This window comes from Pan paniscus, chromosome 20 (genome assembly GCF_029289425.2).
Source record: "Pan paniscus chromosome 20, NHGRI_mPanPan1-v2.0_pri, whole genome shotgun sequence".
NCBI classification, from domain to species: Eukaryota; Metazoa; Chordata; class Mammalia; order Primates; family Hominidae; genus Pan; species Pan paniscus.
Window position 1 is genome coordinate 46,576,476 of NC_073269.2, and position 26,475 is coordinate 46,602,950.

At 49.9% G+C, this 26,475-nt stretch overlaps 1 protein-coding gene across 12 annotated transcripts in view; it reads right to left on the bottom strand.

Moving 5' to 3' along the window:
- C20H19orf47 (chromosome 20 C19orf47 homolog) overlaps positions 1-26,475 on the bottom strand; it is a 57,542-nt gene that overhangs the window by 22,877 nt on the left and 8,190 nt on the right. For 4 of the 12 annotated variants that reach the window (XM_034944625.3, XM_034944628.3, XM_008964925.4 and 1 more), the window contains 7 exons: positions 22,491-22,578; positions 22,281-22,395; positions 20,062-20,140; positions 14,634-14,771; positions 12,549-12,701; positions 10,218-10,288; positions 7,275-8,588 (listed from right to left, as the gene is read on the bottom strand). In XM_034944625.3, coding sequence (XP_034800516.1) covers positions 8,094-8,588; positions 10,218-10,288; positions 12,549-12,701; positions 14,634-14,771; positions 20,062-20,140; positions 22,281-22,395; positions 22,491-22,578 — 1,139 coding nt within the window. In that variant the 3' untranslated portion in view covers positions 7,275-8,093. Of the gene's footprint in view, positions 1-7,274; positions 8,589-10,217; positions 10,289-12,548; positions 12,702-14,633; positions 14,772-20,061; positions 20,141-22,280; positions 22,396-22,490; positions 22,579-26,475 lie in introns of those variants that run through there. The other 8 variants (XM_034944627.3, XM_055103224.2, XM_057300554.2 and 5 more) reach the window with 4 other exon arrangements.

A 26,475-nucleotide genomic window follows, 5' to 3' on the forward strand; every position in this document is an offset into this window, starting at 1 on the left:
ATCCCAGCTACTCGGGAGGCAGAGGCTGCAGTGAGATTACACCACTGCACTCTGGCCTGGGCAACAGAGGGAGACTCTGTCTCAAAAAAAAAAAAAAAGGTATAGAAAAAAAGAAGGGAGGCTCCAGTAGCAGCCAAGCACATCTCATGCCTAGATCTTGGTTTCCACCACTGTTCTGCAATGAAAAGGACCAGGCTCCTTGGAAAAATGGTTGGCTCCAGGACTGGGGCAGGAAATATACAAGATGAGCCTGCAGCATCTCTAGAGCCTGAAAGTAAGGACACAGTAAAAACAAAAACAAGGCTGGGTGCGGTGGTTCACGCCTATAATCCCAGCACTTTGGGAGGCTGAGGCGGGCGGATCACCTAAGGTCAGGAGTTCGAGACCAGCCTGGCCAATGTGGTGAAACCCCATCTCTATTAAAAATACAAAAATTAGCCAGGCATCGTGGCATGTGCCTGTAATCCCAGCTACTCAGGAGGCTAAGGCAGGAGAATCGCTTGAACTCAGGAGGCGGAGGTTGTGGTGAGCTGAGATTGCACCATTGCACTCCAGCCTGGGCAACAAGAACGAAACTCCGTCTCAAAAACAAGAACAATGGGAGTATAACAAGTCAAAGGGACTCTGGAACCAACTGAAAGAGCTCCCCATGGCCAAAGTCAGACTAATGTGAGTGACAAAATAAAGAAAGTAACGTTGGATGATAACCTCAAATACAAAGTAAATATCCCTGAGTCCAAACTCATAAAAATAAATGACTAAGTTACTAAATGAGGAGAAGAGACACATTTCCTTTGCAGAAGAATTCCAAATAATTTATGTAAATCCCTTGCCCCCAAGGAGATGGAGCATAAACCCCCCAACTCCTTACATGCGGGCTGTGCAGTGAATTCCTTCCAAAGAGGACAAGGTGTAAAGGGAGAAAGAAGAGTAGCTTTACAAAGTGGAGAAACTTGACAAACAGGTGATCAGGATGAACAAAAACAGTGGTGAATCATGTGGTCAGTGTGTACCCTTGATATGTGATGAAATGACACTTCCCCTTTGAGGTCTTCCTCCAAAAAACACGTAACTCCAGTGTAATCATGAGAAAAATATCAGACAAATCCCAGCTGAGGGGCATCCCATAATATGTCTGACCGGAACTCTTCAAAACTATCAAAGTAGGCATCAAAACCAAAGAAAGTCTGAGCAACTGCCCTAGCCAAGAGGAACCTAAGGAGACATGACAACTCCTTACTTGTCAATATAAATGTCTGGAGCCAGAATGTTATCAAATTTGATAACATAATGTCATATGAGATCCTGGAACAGTAAAATACATTAGGCAAAACTAAGGCAATCTGAATAAACTATAGACTTTAGTTAATACTAATGGATCGATATTATTTCATTAATTGTGACAAACGTACCACCCCAATGTCAGATGTCATTAATATTAGGAGTAACTGAGCGTGGGGTATACAGCAGCTCTCTGCACTATCTTCTCAATTTTTTCTGCAACTCTAAAACTATTCTAAGGCCAGGTGTGGTGGCTCATGCCTGTAATCCCAACATTTTGGGAGGCTGAGGTGAGTACATTGCTTGAGCTCAGGAATTTGAGACCAGCTAGGGCAATATAGTGAGACCTCATCTCTACAAGAAAAAAAACAACTGGCCGGGCATGGTGGCTCACGCCTGTAATCCCAGCACTTTGGGAGGCCGAAGTGAGCAAATCACCTGAGGTCACGAATTCGCGACCAGCCTGGTTAACACGGTGAAACCCCATATCTACTAAAAATAAAAAAATTAGCCAGGCGTGGTGGCGCATGCCTGTAATCCCAGCTACTCAGGAGGCTGAGGCAGGAGAATTGCTTGAACCCGGCAGACGGAGGCTACAGTGAGCCGATATCACCCCACTGCACTCCAGCCTGGGCGAGAGAGTGACACTCCATCTCAAAAAAAAAAAAAAAAAATTTAAATTAAAAAATTAGCTGAGCATGGTGGCAGGTGCCCGTAGCCCCAGGTACTCAGGAGGCTGAGGCAATAGGATCACTTGAGCCTGGTAGGTGGAGGCTACAGTGAGCTGGGATCATACCACTGCACTCCAGTCTGGGTGACAGAGCAAGCCCCTATCTATAAATGAATAAATAAAGCTGTTCTAAAAATAAAGTCTATTACAAAAAAAAAAGAGAGAGAGAGAGAGAGATTTAGCCCTGATTTTGCAAAGGGAAATGTCTCCTCTGCTCCAGGACCCCGACAGGCCTTCAAAGTTGGGTCTATAGTTGCAGCACTCGCCAAACTAACTCAGGTCAGATGCCCAAAGGAGGGGTGGAGGTGGCTGCAGCTCAACTCTTGGCTCATCTCAGCAGCAGGGGGCTTGGGCACTGGAGAAAGGGGGGCTGAGGCTGGCCCAGGCCTTGGCCACTTGCCACAGATACTGCTAGTTTGCATCTGGCTTTAGTATCCACTGATGTGGGCTACCAGAGGAAGGGATGTGTCCAGAGGTGGCCTTGTCTCAGGGCGACCATCCACACAGAATCACTCTGCTGGGCTGCTGCAGGTCTGGTTCTGCAATTCAGCATGAGCCCTGGGCTCGCTGCACCACCATTTCCTCATCCGTTTATGGGATGAGAATAGGAAGACCCTGCCTTTTATGATGTTGCCCTCAGGATTCGACAAGTCCAACAACTTAGCCAAGCGTTGATTTAGTACTTCCTGGCACACAGGTGGTAGTCAACGTTAGCTCTCAGCATCCCCTGACCCAACTCCTCCAGCGGTCTCCAGCTGGAAGAGTCCAACTGCTCTTCATTCCTTTATGAAATGGGGTGGTCACTGTGTAAATAAATCACCTGAAGGATGCCAATCATCTTGGAGGAGAGGCTAGTTCAGATCTGCAATGGACTCATCACCAGTATTTGCACTTAAATAATGTAATGTAATAATGTGTTCTTCGAAGTCACCCCTGAATTGATCCCATGTGTAAGGAAAATTGTTCATTCTAGGACTACTTGTAATAGCACGAGGTAGGAAGCAACCTGAATTTCCTTCAAAAAGGAACTGGTTAAATAAATTAGACTACTAAGACACGTGTATGCTTGTACATGGATCCTATATGCTCCTCTGCTGTGTGTGTGTGTGTGTGTGTGTGTGTGTGTGTGTGTGTGTACATCTCACTGGAAAGATTACACAAGAAATTGGTTAACATTTGTAGTCTCTGAGGAAGGGACTAGGGGGCTAGGAGACATGGGAAGATACTTTTCACTGTAGAGACTTTTGTATCTTTTGCATTTTGAACCATGTGAATGTATTCTTAATTTTTTTTTTTTTTTTCGAGACAGAGTCTTGCTCTGTTGCCCAAGTGGAGTGCAGTGGTGCGATCACAGCTCACTGCAGCCTCAACCTCCTCAGCTCAAGGGATCCTCCCACCTCAGCCTTACAAGTAGCTGGGAATACAGGCATGAGCCACCAAACGTGGCTGTGAATGTATTATTTATGCTCAAAAATGCCTAACAGACAGGGCATGGTGGCTCATGCCTGTAATCCCAACACTTTGGAAAGCTGAGATGGGAGGATTGCTTGAGACTAGTAGTTTGAGACCAGCCTGGGCAACATAGAAAGACCCTGTCTCTAAAAAACTAAAAGTAAAAAGTGCTTATTGGAATCAGTGGAAAAAAAAAATCTACCCTGTGGGTCATGGCTGTTGGGGCGGGCTCGGGAGAACTGCCAAGTCAAATGTATAACGGGTGGGCCACTGTGACTCCGGAGCAGCTGGGAGGTGGAGGCGGCATCAGCTCAGGTCACAAGGATGTGGCTCTCAAGGCGAGCAGCATCCTAGCTGCAAATGCTTCCTAGGACAAGCCAATAAGGTTGGTGCGGACATCTACACATGGACAACTCTAGAGAGTCCAAATCCACTGGGTTTTGTGTTTTTTTTGTTTTTTTTTTTTTGAGACAGTCTCACTCTGTCGCCCAGGCTGGAGTGTAGTGGTATGATCTCTGCTCACTGCAACCTCCGCCTCCTGGGTTCAAGTGATTCTCGTGTCTCAGCCTCCCAAGTAGCTGTGATTACAGGCGTGCACCAACACACCGGCCAATTTTTGTATTTTTAGTAGAGATGGGGTTTTGCCATGTTGGCCAGGCTGGTCCCGAACTCCTGACTTCCAAGTGATCCACCTGCCTCAGCCTCCCAAAGTGCTGGGATTACAGGCGTAAGACACCATGCCAGGTCCAAAATCACTGTCTTAAGACCTCCGCCTTGACCCTTCTCCAAAAGGGCTATGTTTCAAATCTGCTATCAAGGCAGCCCAGGTGGCTGGGTGCAGTGGCTCATGTCTGTAATCCCAGCACTTTGGGAGGCCGGTGAGAGAGGATCACTTGATCCCAAGAGTTCGAGCCCAGCATAGGGTACATAGTGAGACCTCGTCTCCATAAAATATAAAATAAAATAAAAATTTTTTAAAGGCACCACAGGGTAGGGATTAAGGGGCAAGGATCCTGAAGTCTGCTCCCTGGGGTCAAACTCAGTCCTGCCACCCGCCAGCTGGGTGAGGCCTTCAGTAGTTAACTCCCCTCTCTGTGCCTCTGTAAAGCGCAACAATAAGAGAATCTCCCTGGCACAGCTAAACCCTGTGTGGTAAATTACCTATATATGTTTTTATATCATTGCAGTTCCTATTACACATTGAGAAATTACCATGGTTCTTAAATTTAGCAACTGGAACTCTTCCAGTTCACCCCAGCAGTTGTTAAAATTACCTATGAAGTGGAATCAGAGGAAATTATTAGGAAACAAAGAATGCTGAAGCTCAGCAGGGAAAGTGCGCATGTGTGAGCTCTTCCTGGTGGCAATGACCTGAAGGGGCGGCCCCTGGAATCTGAGGGCCAGCATTTGCTGTCCTTTGAGGTCAGGCCTCAGCCAGTCTCAGGAGGGTCTAGCCTGGGCCCCCACAGAGAAAGGCATCTATTACTGCTCTCTACAGCTGTCCCTCATCCTGAAGTCCAGCCCTTCACGGCCCATCCCCAGTGCCTGGGACACTGCATGACACACAGTCGGCCCCCAATATGACGTAACTGAAAAACTGAAAATAACGGATTTAGGAAGATGAAAGAAGTTCTGGAGATGGATGATGGCGAAGGGTACACAACAGTGTGAAAGTACTTAATGCCACTGAATGGTACAGTTTAAAATAGTTAAAATGGGCCAGGCGCGGTGGCTCACACCTGTAATCCCAGCACTTTGGGAGGCTGAGGCGGGCGGATCACCTAAGGTCAGGAGTTCGAGACCAGCCTGGCCAATGTGGTAAAACCCCATCTACTAAAAATATGAAAATTAGCTGGGAGTGGTGGCAGGTGCCTGTAATCCCAGCTACTAGGGAGGCTGAGGTAGGAGAATAGCTGGAACCCTGGAGGTGGAGGTTTCAGTGAGCCAAGATCATGACATTGTCCTCCAGCCTGGGCAACAAGAGCAAAACTCTAACTCAAAAAAAAAAAAATAAACAATAAAAATAAAATAAAATGGTTAAAATTGTAAATTTTACATGAGGTATATTTTCCCACAATGAAAATAAATAAATAAACGGATGAGATCTAGTCTCATCTTTACCTGCTCTCTCATTAATTCTCCTCCAACCCCCTGACCTCTCCTAGGCTGTCTCTTTTTGTCAGTTCCTGTTCTCTAAACAGGGAAAGGGCCCCAGATTCCCTCCTGGGTTCCCTCCAATCTCTATGATCCCTTTCCAGCTGGTATTACCAGGTCCTTGGCTTTTTTTTTTTTTTTTTTTTTTTTGAGATGGAGTCTCGCTCTTGTTGCCTAGGCTGGAGTGCAGTGGCACGATCTCAGCTCACTGCAACCTCCACCTCCCGGGTTCAAGCGATCCTCCTGCCTCAGCCTCCTAAGTAGCTGGGATTACAGGCACCTGTCACCACACCCGGCTAATTTTTGTATTTTTAGTAGAGACGGGGTTTCACCATCTTGGGCAGGCTGGTCTCGAACTCCTGACCTTGTGATCCACCCGCCTTGGCCTCCCAAACTGCTGGGATTACAAGCGTAAGCCACCACGCCCAGCCAAGGCCCTTGGCTTTGATTCCAGCTGTACCATGCGCACTGTCAGCAGCCATGAACCCCCGCCCAGGTGTCCGCCTGAGCCCCAGCGGGGACCCTAACAGGCGCAATGCAGTCAGAACACAGCTCCCTCTTCCTTGACCTTCCTCCCGTCTCCCCTTCTCTGTTAACAGCCGTTCCCCCAGATGCTCCGGTCTAACATCTAGGCGGGCCCTATGATTCTCATCTTCTCTAGCCCCAACTTCCAACCCATCAGCACATCCCACAGCTCTTCCTCCAAAGCACACCCTAAGCAGCCCAAGCGGCCCTCTTCCCTGCTCCCCACTGCCATGCCCTCGCAGCCATCCTGGCTTCCTGCCTGGACTGCTGCAGTGGCATCCACCCCAGCCCTCCCAGCCATTCCTTCTCCTCACAGAAGCCAGAGCGATGATCCTAAATGAAACTCAGCTCAGCACATCCCAGCTCCAAATCCTCCCGATCCAGCACTCCCGGGTCACTGTGCACACTCCTCCTCCTTGATCACAACACCCCCAGCCACCTAGCCCCTGCCCACCCACCTCTGCCTCATGCTGGAGGCAGGGCCCGCCCTCACTCACAGCCACCAGCCTTCTTCCTGTTCCTTGTCCCACCTCAGCACCTCTGCCCCTGGCTGTCCCTCTGCCTGAAAGCTCTCCTCCTGAACTTCATGAAGCCACATTCCCAACTTGGCCTCCATGTCACCCCTTCTGCAAGGCCTTCCTATCCACAACCACTGAAGTGGCCCTGGCCACTTTCTCCCACTCCTCAGATTCCTTGGCCAGCACCACCGCTTTTCCTACACCCCATCCCTGGAGAGGCCCTGCTCACTACCTGCTACCAGCTCCTAGGACAGGCCTGGCTCAGGGGCGCTGTGCAGCAGGGAGGGGTGGGCGACCAAACCAGTGGAAACTCATGGTCTCACAAACGGAGCCCATCATTTGGAAAGGTGCCAACAAGCAGGTGAAATCCATGGGGGGAGGGGATAGAGTGACAAAACCACTACGGCTTATTGGGGGCAGGGGGCGGCCTAACTGAATGGTGACTGTGGCCATTACTCCCCTTGACTCAGGGCTTGCAGCAGGGACATGGACCATGTGTGTGCAGGAAGCCTGACTTTTAGAGACACAGCCCAATCCTCTGCTAGCATCCCCAGCCCAGCTGCGCATAGTGTGAAACAGTCCTGCAACTCACCCTGAAGGAGGGGGGGAAATGATTTGAAAGTCACAAAAATATATTAAAACAGCAGCTGTCTTCACTCTAGGCACTGGCCTCCCTTCCCAGTGCCCCTTGCCCACCACCCGCCATACACTTTCAGAGACAGATGCCCAGGGCAGGAAAATGGATGCGCCTCAGCCGCAGCCCAGGGTCTGGAGAGGTCCCTCCAGCCTGGGAGTAGAGGGCGGCTAACAGTCTCAACAGGCTCGACGCCACCGCCGACGAGGGGGCCGCTGGGAGGCCGGAGGTACAGGAGGGTCGGGCAGGACGCAGCGGACAGTCGGGCCTTGCCACGGGGACAGAAAACAGAAGAGAAATGAACAAAGTGAAGACAGGGAGAGAGAGAAGTCACAGCAGTGGGGGGAGGCGCAGAGGAGTGAGGGAGGTCAGTGGTGAGTGGGGGAAGGGAGGCCCACCAGGTGACACCCACTCAGTTGAGGGGGACAGGGAGGCTGATGAGCTGGGGTCTGAGGCAGCAGACCCTGCTCAGGGGAAGAAGGGGAATGTAGGAGAGGAAGAGGCCCCCTGGCACTTGGGAGAGGTAGAAAAGTGGGTTCTGCCAAGGCCATAGCCAGAGAAGAAAGCACAGAGGACATGAGAGAAGGGGAGTCCTGGAGCGGGCCAGGCCAGCTGCGACGACCATCCCAGGCTAGGAGAAATGGGGTGATCCCCCGAATGCTCGGGCCTAGCTCTAGAGCCCGAGGGAGACAAGCTGTGTCATCCAGGAGCTGGTGGGAGGCGTGATGAAGCCAGGAGCCTGGGGCGGCCAGGGCAGATGCCCGCGGGCTCTGCTGCCTGCACCCCGCCCACAGGTGGGCTAGAAGGTCCTGCGGCCCAGTCTTTTGAACACGCTCACAGTGCCCGCGTGGTCCATCTGGGCACCAAGGCCCTCGCTGGAGCTGCTCCCCCGGGGCCCCACCAGAGTCCTCTTAATGGTGACCTTGACCTCGGCTGAGGACTTACTCTTGGTGCTGGTGACCTGGCTGTCCTGGGCCTCGGGCACAAGGGCAGCTGCGCCCAGTCTCTTGATGATGCTGACTTTAGACAAGGACTCCGGCTTCCTCTCAGGCCCAGACCGTGAGGAAAGCGCCAGGCGCCGCAGTGTCGGGGCAGCGGCCGTTGTCGCTGAGCTTGTGGCCTTGGCTTTGACAGTCAGTGCTGGCTGGGGACTGGCCTTGGCTGGGCCCCGTCCTAGCTTCTTCAGGACCCCGGCATACTGCAAGACAGAGCTGCTGCTGTCATTGTCGCTGTCCCAAGCCAGATCCTCGTCCGTTTCTGGGGTGGCCCCCAGGCGGCTGAAGACTCCTGTGGGCTGTGGAGGTCAGAGACAGGATGAATGAGTCACTGAGTCACTCAACACACATTCATGGAGAGCTGCTTCCTCTGTGCCTGGCCTCCTGGGACTCACAGTTGGGAGAAACACCCATCACTGACACCCCAGATAGTGGCGAGAGCCATGATGGGGGAGTCCAGGGGACTGGAGGAGCCCAGAGGAAGTACCTGACCTTCCTAGAAGTTCAGGGAGGGCGCCCTGAGAGGGGGGACATCTGAGCTGGAAGTAGGTCTAAGAAAGAGGGAAGAGGACGGGAGTCCCGCACAAAGGGAATGTCATTTGCAAGGTCAATAGGTGGGCATGAGTGGAGTGGAGAGATTAATCTGGTCATTCACTCCACGAATATTTTGAGTCCCAACTCTATATTGTACCTGGTCCTAGGCCGGCAGTGCTAGGGACACAGTGATGACCAAGACAGCCTCAGCGCTGCCCTCATGGGGCTCACAGTCCAGTGGGGAAGAGAGGCTTGGCATCAGAAATGACACAAATAATTCTGCAAGAATGACAGTAACGCATTCTAGACGGAGAAGGACAGCTGGAGGGCAGAAGACAGGGGTGGCTCCTCATCAGTCCAGAGGAACTTTCCCTGAGGCACCAACTTTGAAGCCAGGCCCTCCAAGATGAATTAGCAAAGAAAAGAGCATGTGCTATGCCCTGAAGGCAGGAAGCATAATCCTATGTATTGAGCACTCACTATGTGCCTAGCTCTTCATAGGGCTGGAACTTCCAGCCACATGATCCCGAGTGTTCCCATCCTCCTCATGGTAAGATTCTTGGAAGTGAGCAAGCCCGAGTTGCTGCACCCTGCAGAGCAGGACACTGGCAGGCAGGAAACGCAGCTGGGGGGCTCTGCAATAGTTCACCAACAGGTGCCGCACACCCCAGCACCATGCGGGGATGATCTTAACCCTACAGCCATCCTTGGAGGTGGGTCTATACAGATGAGGAGGCTGAAGTACAAAGGACTTAAGTGACATGGCCAAAGCCACGCAGTCAGGCCCCTGTGGGCTTCAGGGTGTACTCTGAACTACACACCAGGCCTGGGGCCTGTGGGACTGCGGGCCGTGGCAGGAAGTACAGGCTGCATCATGGGCACAGTGAAGAGCCTCTGCAGGGCTTCCAGCGAGGGGACGGGCCCTGTCCTGTGGGCCGCACACACTGCTGCTGTGGGGATAGGGGCTGGGGTCCACGGTAGCTGTGCGAGACCATTCAGGAGGCTATCATCCTATCCTGACAGGGAGAGGTGGCAGAGGAGGGAGAGACAGTAGAGTCATCAGACCCACTGACAGACTGCAATGGGGAGGGCAGGCAGCCCTCAGATGGGGCCCCAGGAGAGGGCTGACTTGGGGAAAGACACTAAGACCAGTTGGGGACATGGTGGGTGGGAGGCATCCAGGAGTACTGGACCCCCAGGGCTGGAAACCGGGAGAGAAGCCAGGGCAGAAGACAGATGGGAAAGCCGCCAGTGCAAAGCCAGGAACTGAGGCTGGAAAGCCAGGTTAGACGGCCCTGGGCCGAGTGAGGTTGAGAAGTGTTAAAGAGTCAGGAGCACCGCTCAGGGAGGACAACAGCTCGCACGCCCAGAATCGCTCCCCCATCCCCACTCACTTTACTCCCTGTCGTGGTGTCTGCCTTGGTCTCGGCGCCGAGGCGGTCAAACACAGACGTCCTATGGAGACCTGGGAGGGAAGTGAAGCCATCAGGGAGAGGCCCCGGTGGGCCAGGCCTAGGCTGAGCTCTGTACAGACACCAAGGCAGCCCAGACACCAGTAGCTCTGGGACAGGCAGGGCCAGACTGTGCTGAGTTGGGTGTTATGTCTACACTGTTGGCTCACACTGACCCTAACCCACCCCTATCTGGCTAGAGCCAAATGTGGGAAAGACCAGCTACAACTGGCAGATTCCCTACACCTCAGCACTAGCTCATGAACTGTGTGCACGGGAAGAGTTCTTAGCACCTGCATGTTCCTTTCACTTCTTGGGGTCAGGGACCTCTGAGAGAATCTGATGAGTGGTAGTGCATCCTCCCCTAAATTATAACCTAATAGCCATCAATAGAATGGTTACCAAATTATGGTATATGAATACTCTGGAAATAATAAACGACCATTGAAAAAAGAATGAAGAAGATCTACCTGCATTAATATGAGAAGATCTCAACAAAAAATTTATAGAACATGGGCCAGGCATGGCAGGGTGTACCTGTAATCCCTTTGGGAGGCTGAGGCAGGTGGATCACCTGAGCCCAGGAGTTTGGGAACAACCTGGGTAATATAGTGAGACCCCATGTCTAAATATATATATATATATGAACAAAAAAGTTATAGAACATGCCAAGAGTGGTGACTCATGTCTGTAATCCCAACATGGTGGGAGGTGGTGGTGGGCAGATCGCATGAGCCTAAGAGTTAGAAACCAGAATTTAAAAATTAGCTGGGTGTGGTGGCCCACATCTATAGTCCCTGCTACTGGGGAGGTAAGGTAGGAACCCAGGAGGTCGAGGCTGCAGTGAGCCGTGTTCGTACCACAGCACTCCAGCCCAGGCAACAGAGCAAGACTCTGTCTCAAAAAAAAAAAAAGAAAAGAAAAGTTAGGTCCAGGCATGGTGGCTCACGCCTGTAATCCCAGCACTTTGAGAGGCCAAGGCAGGTGGATCACCCGAGGTCAGGAGTTTGAGACCAGCTTGGCCAACATGATGAAACCCCGTCTCTACTAAAAATATAAAAATTAGCCGGGCACGGTGGCGTGCACCTGTAATCCCAGATGCTTGGGAGACTGAGGCAGGAGAATCACTTGAACTCAGGAAGCGGAAGTTGCAGTGAGCCAAGATTGTGCCACTGCACTCCAGCCTGGGTAACAGAGCAAGACTCCGTTTCAAAAAAAAAAAAAGTTATAGAACAATACTTACATTTTAAACACAAATACTATTTGTGTTTAAAAAAGAAAAACTAGGCTGAGTGTGGTGGCTCATACCTGTAATCCTAGCAATTTGGAAAGGTGAAGCAGGCAGATCACTTGAGCTCAGGAGTTTGAGACCAGCCTGGGCAACATGGCAAAACCCCCCCTCTACAAAAAATACAAAAATTAGGTGGGCATGGTGGCATGAGCCTGTAGTCCCAGCTACTCGGGAGGCTGAGGCAGGACTGCTTGAACCTGGGAGGTCGAGGAGACTGCAGTGAGTTGACAAGGTGCCACTGAACCCCAGCCTGGGTGATGAAGTGAGACCCTATCACAAAAAAATAAAAATTAAAACTAAAAAACAAAAAACTGCCTATATATGTGTTATGTATGTACATAGATGCTGGTCTGAAAAGGTTAACAAGAGACGGGGATATGGGAGTGAGGGAAAAGAGTTTGTTTTTACTGAATATGTTTCTGTATCATCTGAAAGTGCTGGAGTTACAGGCATGGGCCACCGTGCCCAGCCTTTTTAATAGAGATAGGGGCTCACTATGTTGCACGCTTGAACTCCTAGGCTCAAGCAATCTTCCCACCTCAGACTCCCAAAGTGCTGGAATTACAGGTGTGCGTCACCACACCCGACCAAGAGATCATCTCTGTACTCCAAGTCAGAAGGCCTAGCTTTGGACTATATCTCCACTCGTCTCCTCTGGTTCATATTAACGGTGCCACTTTGGGGTATTTGCCCTTGGCCAAGCACAGCCACTCATTTTACAGCAGGCCATCACTCTATCATTGCTCCTGCCCCTTGGGGAAGAGGTGCCAAGGAGCCCAGCTACACTAACTGCAGGATCAGAGGGCAGAGGTGATGTATTTCCCTCCTCTGCAGCCACCATCACTGTCCCCTTGGCCTACGGCTCCTGCATCCCCGTTAGAACCTGCTTCTCAGCCACCGTCTGTAGGATATGACGGGCCCTGTGTGATGCAGACGGAGGGACGTGGACCCCGCGGGGAAGCATGCCCCTGATGGGCCAGTACCTTTTGCAGCCTGCTGCTGCTCCAGGATCTTGCGGGTGCGGGGTGTGGTGCCTTTGGGCATGTTGATGACGTACTTCCCCTCCATCTCAGCAGTGACCCGGCGCCGCTTGGCAGGAACAGCCAGGCTCTCCTCCTCCCGGCAGGCCAGGGCTGCTGGGGGAAGAAAGCAGGGGTATCAGCACTCTCTGAGACAGAACGTTCTCCCAGGATGGAAGCTGGACACTAGGTGTCCTTTATCTCCACACATTCACGACTGGAATCCCTTACCTTCCCAACCACCCACATCACCACTGACCGAACCACAGAGAAACTCAGGTCTCTGTTACACGAGGTCACAGAAGGTGCTCAGAATCCCCAGGCTGTGGCAGGCCTCCCAGGCTTTCTGTGGCTCTGTCCCTATTCCAAGCAGGCTTCTGGCCCGGCCCAGCCCACATCCCCTCGGATGGGGAACCTGCTGGGTGGTGAAAAGGTTCTAGAGCTCCAAGCAGGCAGTGCTTTATGGCTGCACTCACTTGTCAACAAGCACTTGAGCTGTGTACACTTATGAGTGGTGGATTGTGCATAAGTTACACCTCAATTTAAAAAATGAATCCCCTCAAACGTGTTAAGGGTTAAAAGAGCCAGTTGCTCCCAGGCTCGCCATCTTCGCAATACTTTGTTACACTGATTTTAACTTTTTTTTTTTTTTTTTTTTTTTGAGACTGAGTTTTTGTTCTTGTTGCCCAGTCTGGAGTGCAATGGCACGATCTCAGCTCACTACAACCTCCGCCTCCTAGGTTCAATCGATTCTCCTGCCTCAGCCTCCCAAGTAGCTGGGATTACAGGCATGCACCACCACGCCCAGCTAATTTTTGTATTTTTGGTAGACATGGGGTTTCACCATGTTGGTCAGGCTGCTCTTGAACTCCTGACCTCAGGTGATCCGCCCACCTCGGCCTCCCAAAGTTCTGGGATTACAGGTATGAGCCACCCCACCCAGCCTACTTTTTTTTTTTTTTTTTTTTAATGTAGAGACAGGGTTTCATCATCTTGTGCAGGTTGGTCTTGAGCTCCTGGGCTCAAGTGATCCTCCTGCCTCAGCCTCCCAAAGTGCTGGGATTATAGACGTGAGCCACCATGCCCAGCCTGATTTTAACTTTTTTGCTCGTGGCACACAAATCAAAGGCCAGAAGAGGGTGAGGCACTTCCAAACCTGCAGGACAAAGGGGAGACTTAGTGATGGAGGTGGACGGGGCGTGATAGGAGTGGGTGTCAGAAACATGAAGCGCCCTGGGCCTCAGTTTCCACATTTGCCTTATGACACCATGAGGTCATTGCTGTGGGGATGGGTCCAGCAAAGGCTTAAGAGCATGGTGGATGGGAAGGCCTGGGAGCCCAGTGACTGCAGGCCTATTCCCAGCTCTCAAGCTGAGACCTGGAGGAGGACAGAGGCCAACACGGAGCAGTCTGGGAAGGAAGAGTGCTCAGGCCAAGGGGTCACCAGGAGCAAAGGCCCCATGATGGGAAGGAGGCTGGAGGGGAGCAAGCGAGCACGCAAAGTGGGGCGATGCAAGAGATGAATCTACATGATGCAGGGCCCTGCAGACCATGTGGGGAAGATGGCCTTTATTACTGGAATAATGGGGAGCCCTGGAGAGTTACAGCCCAGGGGGTGACAGGATCAGACTGAAGGTTTTCAAGGATGGATCCCGTGGCTGCTAAGAGGAGGCAAGAGGTTCTTAACCTATGACCCCAGGCATCAAGCACAGAGCTGGGCACAAGTAGGGGGCTCGGTGAACACCTGTTCACAAAGCCTGAACCCCTGAGTGAGAAGGCAATGCACACATGCCTCAACACACCAACTCAGGTGCTTCTGTCCATCCTCCTGGGTGGGGTATCGCCACCCCCCATGCTACAGATGAAGAAAGTGAGGCTCACAGACGTATGGCACCTTGACCAAGTTTACAGAGGTGATTCAGGTTCAAATGTTTTGTATACCTTGTGGCCTTCAAAGCACCTTACAATATTGGAAGCATGACCCCCAACACCTCCTACCAACCCACGTTCCCCTCCAGCTCCTCCTACCACCTGCCCATGTTCCCTCACCAGTGGCCTTGGCACTCTTTGCTGCCATCTTGTTGGATACAGTGACCGAGATCTTGGAGGTGCTGGTGTCCGGGCGCCTGGGGGGTGTGCTGGGTGGAGAGTCATGGTTCAGGCTGTTGGTGATCATTCGGGAGGCAGCTGTGGGGAGAAAAGGAGAGTCCGGTTGGGTGGGGTCCTGGAAGACAGGCCTCAATCCAGCAGTCTCAGGGTCAGGATGGAGAAGGTGAGGCTTGAGACTGAATGAGAAGGTCAGTGGGTGTCACCCTGTAACTGCACGGTACTCGTGATGGGGATGCTTGGGGGCAGGGTGGGCTGCATCTCCCCAGGAACTAGCCCATCCCTCCCTATCCTGGGAGCCTTTCCTGAGGCTCTAGACCACACTAGTTCTGATCACACCTCACCCATCAGTCACCCAGCCTCGTGCTGAGTTCGCTTCGCCCCTCCCGGAGCTGCTTCAGCCATGCTGGTCTCCAGGATCTTCCTCACCTAGCAGGTAGGCGCTTCCTCAGGGTCCCTGCTGTTCCTTCTGCCTGGCATGCAGTTCCCCAAGCACAGCGGAATTGCTGCGTCTCATCATTCAGGCCTCCTCTCTGATGGCAACTCCTCAGAGAGAACTTCCCTGACCACCCCATCAAAAACAGCACCTCCTCAACCTCTATCACCCTTACCCACTTTCATTTTCTTCACAGCCCTTACAACTGCTTGACATTAAACTCTATTTGTTTACTGGTAAACTCACTCACAAGAACATAAGCTCCACGAGGAGGCTGTGTCTGTTTACTGCTGTATCCCAGTGCCTAAAGTGGTGTCTGAGGACAGGCACAAGGGCGCATGCCTGTAATCCCTGCACTTTGGGAGGCCTAAGGGGATGGATCACTTGAACCCAGTTCAAGACCAGCCTGGGCAACATGGCAAAATCCCATCTCTACCAAAAATACAAAAAATCAGCCAGGCATGGTGGCACGTGCCTGTAGTCCCAGATACTCAGGAGGCTGAGGCAAGAGAATCACTTGAGCCCAGGAGGTCAAGGCTGCAGTGAGCTGTGATCGCACTACTGCACTCCAGCCTGGGCAACAGAGTGAAACCCAGTCTCAAAAACAGGGGGGAAAAAAAAGGAAAACTACATTAAACCATCACAGACCATTTAATAAAATGTGACCCCCAAGCACCCGTCACCCAGGTCAGGCATCAGGACATTATTGGTACCCAGAAGTCCCAGGACAGATCCTTCCCTATCAGACCTCCTCCCTCTCTGCAGGAAGAAATTCTTGGTTTTCAGGCCTGCTCTCTCTCCTCTGTTAATAATATACCCCAGCACTTCTTCAGACATTTTTCAGGTTGGATGGGTGGCTTTATGTCTAATGGCTGCAAACTCTCTGGCTATGCAGAATCTGTCCTGTGAGAGCCTCCATTCACAATACTCTTTACCTAGCTGAGTGCAATAGGATCAGGATTTTCTGCTATAAAAGGCAAGCTGTTAAGAGGGCCCTACCTCTCCTGCTGTACCCAGAGGGAAATATGCAGCTGAAAAGATGTCAGGAATGTGATGCTTTATCATCATGACAGGCAAGCCCCATTTGGGTGGCGGTTAAGCAACCAACTCTGTCTTTACTCTGTCTTGCATTTGCATTGCAGTCAGGATATCAGAATACAAAGAATTGTTCTCTTTCCCACTCCTGACAGACACATCATTCAATGTTCTAAAGTGTGTAAAGGTGATCATCTCAGGAATGTTTTTAGAGCATTCTTCCCACCCCTTTCTTTCTTTGCCTTATTCCCCTTCTCTTTTTATTTATTTATTTTCATTTATTTTCCCTTTCTTTTTTTTCTTTTTTTTTTGAGACAGAGTCTCGCTCTGTCGCCCAGGCTGGAGTGCAGTGGCGCGATCTTGACTCACTGCAAGCTCTGCCTCCCAGGTTCACACCATTCTCGTGCCTCGGCCTCCCGAGTAGCTGGGACTACAGGCGCCCATCACCATGCCCGGCTAATTTTTTTGTGTATTTTTAGTAGAGACGGGGTTTCACCATGTTAGCCAGGATGGTCTCGATCTCTCGAGGTCTGACCTCGTGATCCGCCCACCTTGGCCTCCCAAAATGCTGGGATTACAGGCGTGAGCCACCACACCCGGCCCTCTTTTTTTTTTTTTTTTTTTGAGACAGGGTCTCACTCTGTTGCCCACCATGATGGAGTACAGTGGTGCCATCATAACTCACTGCAGCCTCAAAGTCCTGGGCTCAAGCAATCCTCCCACCTCAGCCTCCCAAGCCTCCCACAGCTAATTTACTAATTTTTGTAGAGACAGGGTCTCACTATGTTGCCCAGGCTGGTCTCAAATGCCTAGCATCAAGTGATCTTCCCACCTGGGTCTCCCAAAGTGCTGGGATTAAAGGCATGGGCCACCATACCCAGCTGAACATTTCATTTATAAAGATTTGAAAGACTGGTAAAACTAATGTGTGCTGTTAGCAATCAGGGTAGTGGGTACCCTGGAGACAATGTGGTGGCTGGGAGGGGGCACAGGGGGATTCTGGCAGGCTGGTCATGTTTCCATTGCTGGATTTGGGTGCTGGCTACATGGGTGTCCCATCTGTGAATGGCACCCCACTGTAATATTATGAGTGAATGCTTTTCTGAATGTATGTTATGGAGGAGTGTTGCAGAAACGAACCCTAATTTGCTCAGCTTCTTTGCATCCACATCTTTGGGTAGGCCCTGCCCACAATGACTCTGGACTTAGCCATGTAACTTGCTTTGGCCAACAGGACAAGAGCAAATGTTGTACAAGCAGTGGCTTAAGAGGTGCTTTGCACACTGGGGCCAGCCCTCTTCTGCTGCTTTTAGGAACCCTGCAACCACCACTGTGAACAAGCCCAGGCTAGCCAGCTAGATAATTATGGACACGTAGCCAAGTCACCCTGTGGGCCCAGATAACATCAGGACAACCATCAGATATGTGAATGCGGCCGTCAACCCGGCTTCAACCTAGCTGCCAGGTGACCACTAAAATCAGCTGAGCTGGCCTAGAGCAGAACTGACCAGCCAACCCACAAAATCATGAGAAATAAACACCCATGTCTTAGCAAGACATGGTGGCTTGTGCTTGTAATCCCAGCTATTCAGGAGGCTGAGGCAGGAGGATCACTTGAGCCCAGGACTTTGAGGCTACAGTGAGCTATGACTGAACCACTACACTCCAGCCTGGGCAACAGAGTGAGACTCCCATCTCAAAAAATAAAAATACATGTCTGTGTTTTAAAGCACAGTTTTGGGCGGCTTAGTTATCAGCAAAGGGAAGCTAATGTGTATATTAAAATTTTAAAGTTTATTTTTAAAAAAGGTATCTGTCGGGTGCGGTGGCTAATGGCTGTAATCCCAACACTTTGGGGGGCCAAGGTGGGTGGATCACCTACAGTCAGGAGTTCGAGACCAGCCTGGCCAACATGGTAAAACCTCATCTCTACTAAAAATAACAAAAATTGGCTGGGCATGGTGGCAGGCACCTGTAATGCCAGCAACTCAGGAGGCTGAGGCAGGAGAATCGCTTGAACCCAGGAGGTGGAGGTTGCAGTGAGCCGAGATCATGCCATTGCACTCCAGCCTGAGCCACAAAAGCGAAACTCCATCTCAAAAAAAAAAAAAAAAAGGTATCATACTGCTTTTAAAAACCAAAAATAGCCAGGTGCAGTGGCTCATGCCTGCACTTTGGGAGGCTAAGGCAGGTGGATCGTTTGAAGTCAAGAGTTCAAGACTAGCCTGGCAAATGTGGCAAAACTCTGTCTCTACTAAAAATACAAAAATTGGCTGGGCATGGTGGCACACACATGTAATCCCAGATACTTGTGTGACTGAGGCACAAGAATCACTTAACCTGGGAGGCAGAGTTTGCAGTTAGCTAAGCGTGCCATCGCACTCCAACGTAGGCAACACAGCGAGACTATCTCAAGGAAAAAAAAAAAAAGGTCAGGTGCAGTGGTGGCTCACGCCTATAACCCCAGCACTTTGGGAGGCTGAGGCGGGTGGATCACCTGAGGTGTTCAAAACCAGCCTGGCCAACAGGGTGAAATTCTGTCTACTAAAAATACAAAAATTAGCCGGGCGTGGTGGCAGGCACCTGTAATCCCAGCTACTCGGGAGGCTGAGGCAGGAGAATTGCTTGAACCTGGGAGGCGGAGGTTGCAGTGAGCCAAGATCGCGCCACTGTACTCCAGCCTGGGCAACAGAGGGAGACTCCATCTCAAAAAAAAAAAAAGAAAAAGAAAAAATATAAATACAGTCAATATTCATCATTCATAGATTCCATATTTGCAAACTTGCCTACTCATTCAAATGTATTTGTAACCCCAAAATCAATACAGCAGTGCTTTCACTGTCATTCACAGACACACATAGAGAACATTTTGAGTTGCTCCAGACACGTTCCCAAATGAGGACAAAGAAGGCATTCTCACCCTCTTGTTTCAGGTCCCGCTCTGTAAACAAGCATCCTTTGCCCAGTCTACTTGATGTCATGAATGTGAACATTTTTCACATTTTTGTTGGTGATTTTGCTGTTTAAAATAGCCCCCTGGACGGGAGCGGTGGCTCACGCCTATAATCCCAGCACTTTGGGAGGCCGAAGCAGGCAGATCACTTGACGTCAGGAGTTCGAGACCAGCCTGGCCAAGATGGTGAAACCCCGTCTCTACTAAAAATACAAAAATTAGCCGGGTGTGGTGACAGGTGCCTGTAATCCCAGCTACTTAGGAGGCTGAGGCAGGAGGATCGCTTGAACCCGGGAGGTGGAGGTTGCAGTGAGCTGAGATCGTGCCACTGTACTCCAGCCTGGGCAACAGAGACTCCATCTCAAAAAAAATAAATAAATAAGAAAATAAATAAATAAATAAAATGGCCCTCAAAGCACAGTGTTGAAGTGCTGTCTGGCTTCCTAAATGTAAGAAGGGTATGATGTACCTGATCAAAAAAATGTGTGTGTGAGATAAGCATTGTGCAGGAATGAGTTACAGTGTTGTTGGCTATGAGTTCCCGGTTAATGAAATCAACATTATGTATTAACTACAGTGCCTTTAAAAGGAGACACACATAAAATAAAGCTATATATTTGACGACAGGCTTGCAGGAACCTAACCTAGTATTTCCCATAGGAGCAACGGATTCTCCATTGCTCTGTATTTCTTCTAGGAGCTAAGAATTCACTAAGTGTACATATTAACTTTACAGAACTTAATGACCACAGATGACAATTGACTGTGTGTACAGCCATTCACTACCCAGTTTATTTTTTCCCCTAAAAGAAGAGTAAGAATTCCTCCAATGGCTTTGTTTCTACCTTTGCAAATTACAGGCGGGGATGGGATGGCCAGACGTGTCCCCTTCCCTGACAGGGTATAAAAATCAAGGAAAAGAGGCCTGAATAGTTATTAGGACTCACCACTAGTGCCACGGCGAATTTCGCCTGCAAGGGGGCTAGGGCTGCAGGGTACTGACTCAGTGGCAGCTTTGCACATGTCCTGTGAAAAAAGAACAGGCACCTGGGTCACCACAGAAGAATCATGCAACAACCTAGAGATCTAAGCAACACCACAAGGATCAACACCTGACTGCTAGAGAAGATTCTAACACATTTCACTCCTAACCATAAGAAAGCATCAGATACCTCCAAACTGAGGGACACTCTATAAAATATCTGACCAGTATATTCAGATATATATATATCTGAAGTTCAGCCTCCTCACCTATTGAAAAAATAGGCCAGGTGCAGTGGTTCACGCCTGTAATCCCAGCACTTCGGGAGGCCGAAGCAGGTGGATCACCTGAGGTCAGGAGTTTGAGACCAGCCTGGCCAACACAGTGGGACGCTTATCTCTAGAAAAAATTAAAAAACTCGCCAAGCATGGTGTCACACACCTGTAGTCCCAATTATTCAGGGGCTGAGGTGGTAGGATTGCTTGAGCCCAGGAGTTTGAGGCTGCAGTAAGCTGTGATTGTACCACTGCATTCTAGCCTGGGCAACAGAGTGAGACCCTGTCTCAAAAATAGGTGAAAGATGGCCAGGTACAGTGGCTCACACCTGTAATCCCAGCCCTTTGAGAGGCCGGGGCAGGTGGATCACCTGAGGCCAGGAGTTCAAGACCACCCTGGGCAACATGGCAAAACCCCATCTCTACTAAAATTATAAAAACTAGCTGGGCATGGTGGCGCACGCCTGTAATCCCAATCACTCGGATGGCTGAGGTACGAGAATCTCTTGAACTTGGGAGGTGGAGACTGCAGTGAGCCAAGACAGCACCACTACACTCCAGCCTGGGCAACAGGGCAGGATTCTGTCTCAATTAAATAAAATAAAGAGGCCAGGCACAGGGGCACATGCCTGTAATCCCAACTACTCAGGAGGCTGAGGTAGGAGAATCACTTGCACCCGGGAGGCAGAGGTTGCAGTGAGCCGAGATAGTGCTACTGCACTCCAGCCTGGGCGATGGAGTGAGACCCTGTCTCAAAAATAAATAATAAACAAGTGAAGAAAGGAAGGAAGGAAGGGGGGTAGGGAGGGAGGGAGGGAGGAAGGAAGGAAGGGAGAAAGGGAAGGAGAGAGGGAGGGAAGGAGGAAGGGAGGGAGGGAGACAGTGCCTGGCAGGCCACAGCAAGTGCTTGGTAAGTGTTAGCTATTATATTAATCACTTAATGAGTACAACACTCCAGGTCTGGTGCTCAAGGCCACATATACTATCTGGTAGGTGGCCACAGCCACACTAGCATCAGGGCTGTGTGAGAAGCCCATTTCAAAGAGATCCAGGAAGGTGGGTCACTATAAGTGGAGGGGTCAAGACTGGAATGTCCAGGTTGTGAGCCAGGTTGCCATCTGGGTCCCACATAGGAAGCTGCTGTCCTGGAGATAATAATTATCACAAGGAAAATGTGAAGCAGCAATAATAGTTATTACAGAGGGACCCGAATACAGGCAGTTTCCACTGTGCTAGTGCTTCACATAGTTTAATACTCACAACCAGGGCTGGGAGCAGCAGCTCATGCCTGAAATCCCAGTATTTTGGGAGACCGAGGCAGGAGGATGGCCTGAGCCCAGGAGTTCGACACCAGCTTGGGCAACACGGCAAGACACCGTCTCAAAAAAATATATACAACCACCCTTCAAGATTTTTTTTTTTTTTTCTTGAGAGAGTCTCGCTCTGTCGCCCAGGCTGGAGTGCAGTGGTGCGATCTTGGCTCACTGCAAGCTCCGCCACCCACGTTCACGCCATTCTCCTGCCTCAGCCTCCCAAGTAGCTGGGACTACAGGTGCCCGCCACCACGCCCGGCTAATTTTTTGTATTTTTAGTACAGACGGGGTTTCACCATGTTAGCCAGGATGGTCTCAATCTCCTGACTTCGTGATCCGACCGCCTCGGCCTCCCAAAGTGCTGAGATTACAGGCGTGAGCCACCGCACCCGGCCAGGTTTGCCTCTCTTTCACAGATGCAGAAAATACAGCTCAGAGAGGTTGGGCAATGTGCCCAGCATCACACAGCAAATGGCTGAACCAGCCCTGGAACCCGGGTCGGCCTGCCTCTGCTGCCAGGCCTCCCATTGGCTCTGCAACTGACCCTCCACCTCCATGCCAAACCCAGAGACAGAGGGGCTGGGCACAGCACCCACCTGACGGTGCACCACTTTGGCATGCTTGAGAATGGCGATGATGTCACCCACCACGGTCACGCCCAGCTCATTCATTATCTCCTTATTGAGATCCAGCAGCATGCTCTTCTGAATCCTGCAGGGAAAGGTCAGCGGTGAGGCCCCAGGTGGGCCAGAGTGGGTGGGCCAGCCAGCTCCCCACCACCCCATCCCCAAGTTCAGCCTCCTCACCTATTATCCACAAACATCACGGCATAATTGACGGCAGGTCCTGGAGGAATGCCGGCTTCCTTAAAGAACTGGATCCACTCGGAAGTGGCTGTGGGGTTGGACAGGGCTCATTACTCACACTGTCCTCTTTAGAGAATAGCATTAGCAAAACCACAATCACAGCAGCTCCCACAAATTAAATGCTCATCATATGCCAGGCCCTGCATGGAGTGCTCCACACACACATGATGGAACTGAGCCTTCCTGACCCTGTGAGTTAAGCAGTATTAAGACTCGCCTGAGTTGCCGATGAGGAAAATGAGGCAGGGAAAGGTTGGGCAACCCATCCCAAGCCACAATGCTAAACAAGGGGCAGAGCTCCCAAACCTTTACCACAGCCTTTCTCCTTACAGCTCCACCCCGCCCCAGTGCTGGCTCTCTGCATCACTACACATGCTGGGCCCATGACTGATTTAGGGTAACTGGGACTCTGGGTTCTCTGCCCTAGTCCCCATCAGCCAGCCTAGGCCCAGAGGATGATAGGATCCTCAGGTGGCTGGAAAGAAGCATCATAGAGCCAGCCCATGAGCCTTGGCAAGCCCCCACCCGCCACAATAGCAAACCTCCCTCAGAGAGAGGCATGGAAGTTACTAACATGGGCTTCGGAGCTTGGGTTCGAATCCTAACCCTGCGATTTCCCTATGGAGGAACTTTGGGTAAGTTAACTCTTGGTGCCTTGGTTTCCTCATCTGTAAACCTGGGATAACAGATCTGACAAGTGTTTACCCAGCATTTGGCAAAGGACAGGTCCTGTCCTACACACGGGGGATACCACAAGGCACAAGATGAAGTCCCAGCCCTTGTGGAGCTGAGATTTTAGTGATAACAGCCCCAATGTCCTTGAGTCACTGTGCAGACTCAATGAGAACCTCCATATAAAAGGCTTTAAATGATGCTTGACCCAGAGGACATCCTCAAACCATGACAGCAATTATTATTATTATTATTATTATTATTATTATTACTATTACTCCCATCACCACTAAACATAGAGCCACGGCCAAGACCAGGCAGACCCCACCTATGAAACTTTATTCTTTCTAAATTTTCTTGGCTTCTTGGTGGGTGTGACCCTCAAACTGACCCCAACCTGCCAGGCCAGGTGATACCTAAGATCACTGATTCGAAGTAGAACTTTTTTTCACATTTTGACATCTCTGAAACTAGGATCTACTTCATGACTGACAGTGTGCCATAGTTTAATTAGCAAACTGTTTTTCTTTCTCAGTACATCCAACAATCCATGCTATTTTAGATTAGAAGAAATCTGTTATTACCTCACCCATTTTTCTTTTAAGACAATAGAGACTCAGAGCAGGGAAACAGACACACAGGTGACACGAGTGGCAGTGCTGGGCTCAGGTGAAACCCCATGGGCCACATCTCCAAGAAGGCCCCTGCCCAGCCAGCCACAGGCTGGTTACCCAGGGTGCTGACTGGCCCTTGGGGACTGAGGCTGGCGAGGAGCTCATGTCCTTAGGATTTCCTCTGCCAGGCCAGAGGAAAGGGGTACCATTTCCCTATGTTGTGCAGGCACCATCCACCTGCTAAGCCATAGGGCCCTGGGTCCCACTGACCAGAAGCAGGCACCTCTAACTATCAACAAGCACCACATAATGATTCCATGTATATGAAATGTCTAGAACAGGCAAATCTAAAGAGAAAGTAGATTAGTGGTTGCTAGGGGGACAGGGGAAGTGACTGCTAATGGGTATGGGGTTTTAATTTTTTTGAGACAGGGTCTCCCTCTGTCGCCTAGGCCAGAGTGCAGTGGCGCAATCATAGCTCACTGCCGTCTCAACCTCCTGGGCTCAAGCGATCTTCCCACCTCAGCTTCTCAAGTAGTTAAACTACAGGCGCATGCCACCAGGCCAGGCTAATTTTTTGTATATATATACATATATATATACACACACACACACACACACACACAAATATATATATATATACACAAATATATATATACACAAATATATACATACACACACACACAAATACATATATATATATATATACACATATATATATATTTCTTTTTAGATGGAGTCTCATTCTGTCACCCAGACTGGAGTGCAGTGGCGTAATCTCGGCTGACTGCAACCTCCACCTCCGGGTTCAAGCAATTCTCCTGCCTCAGCCTCCTGAGTAGCTAGGATTACAGCCACGCGCCACCATGAACAGCTAATTTTTGTATTTTTAGTAGAGACGGGGTTTCACCATGTTGGTCAGGCTGGTCTGAAACTCCTGACCGTGTGATCCACATGCCCTGGCCTCCCAAAGTGATGAGATTACAGGCGTGAGCCACCGCCCCCAGCATTTTTTTGTATTTTTTATAGAGACAGAGTTTTGCCATGTTGCCTAGGCTGGTCTCAAACTCCTGGACTCAAGCGATCCACCTGCCTCAGCCTCCCAAAGTGCTGGGATTACAGGCATGCACCATAACACCCTGCTAAGGTATGGGGTTTCAAGAGAGAGTGATAAAGATGTTTTAAAATTGATTATGGTGATGGCTGCACAACTCTGTGAACAGATAATATAAAAACCATTGAATTATACACCTTAACTAGGTAAAATGTATGATAAATGCATTATAGCTAAACTAAGCTGTTATTAAGGGGAGAAAAAAGTACCAAGTAGGTTGGGGGTAGCTCTCTGAGCCAAAGCCTATGATTGATTAATTGACTGATTGACTTTAAGGCTAGTCAAGTGAAGCAGTGGGAAGGGAGAAGGAACAAAGAAATCTGTAACTGGTTGTGATCAATTAGTTGTAAAGACCAATCAGTTCCTAGGGACCAGGCAAAGCCTGTGAATTTAACCAAGAGATTACTGAAACCCAGTGTCTGAGGAATTGAAAGAGTCCCCACATTAAGCACACACCATCATTTCATGTATTGCTAAGGAAGGAAAATATGCAGCCAATTAAACTGTCATAAGGCACTGGCTGTAAGATATACCCCTACTTCAGAAATATTAAGTTGTGCAATGATGTGAGTCTTGGAATCGATGAGATGTGGCTTGTTGCACACACCAGAAGACACGTACAAGAATATTCATAGCAGTTTGTCTGTGATAGCTCCAACCCAGTAATAATGCAATATCCATTGACAGCAGCATTGATAAACACACGGTGGTCACTCTCAAGGTGAAATACTATACAGCAGTGAAAAGAAAGTCAACATAGATGACCCTTAGACATTATGTTGAGCAAAAGAAGCCAGATACAAAAGAACACAAGGTATGATTTCATTCATGTAAATTCAAAACCAAAGTCTATAGAATAGGAATGTCCCACTGGTAATACAACTATAAAGAAAAGCAAGGAAGGCCAGGAGCGGTGGCTTACACCTGTAATCCCAGCACTTTGGGAGGCCGAGATGGACGGATCACCTGAGGTCAGGAGTTCAAGACCAGCCTGACCAACATAGAAAAACCCCATCTCTACTAAAAATACAAAATTAGCCAGGCATGGTGGCGCATGCCTGTAATCCCAGCTACTCAATCTGGAGGCTGAGGCAGGAGAATTGCTTGAACCCAGGAGGCAGAGGTTGCGGTGAGCCGAGATCGCACCATTGCATTCCAGCTTAGGCAACAAAAGCGAAACTCCATCTCAAAACAAAAAAAGAAAGGTAAGGCAAGAAAAGATGTTCACAAAATGATTTATTCCATATGGAGAATGGAGAAGAAAGGGGAGTGTAATTGGGGTAGGACTCTCAGGGGGCTGACAATATTCTCTTTTTTTGACCTGGATGGGTAATAGGGTTTGGATTTTTCAATCTTTTTATGGAACTATAATGTACATGCAAAAAAGTGCACAAGTCAATAGATCTTCCTAAACCAGACACACCTATGTAATCAGCACCCAAATCAAGAAATCAGGTATTTCTAATACCTCAGAACCCTTTATATTACCTTTAGAGTCTCTACTCACTCCTTCCCAGAGGCAACC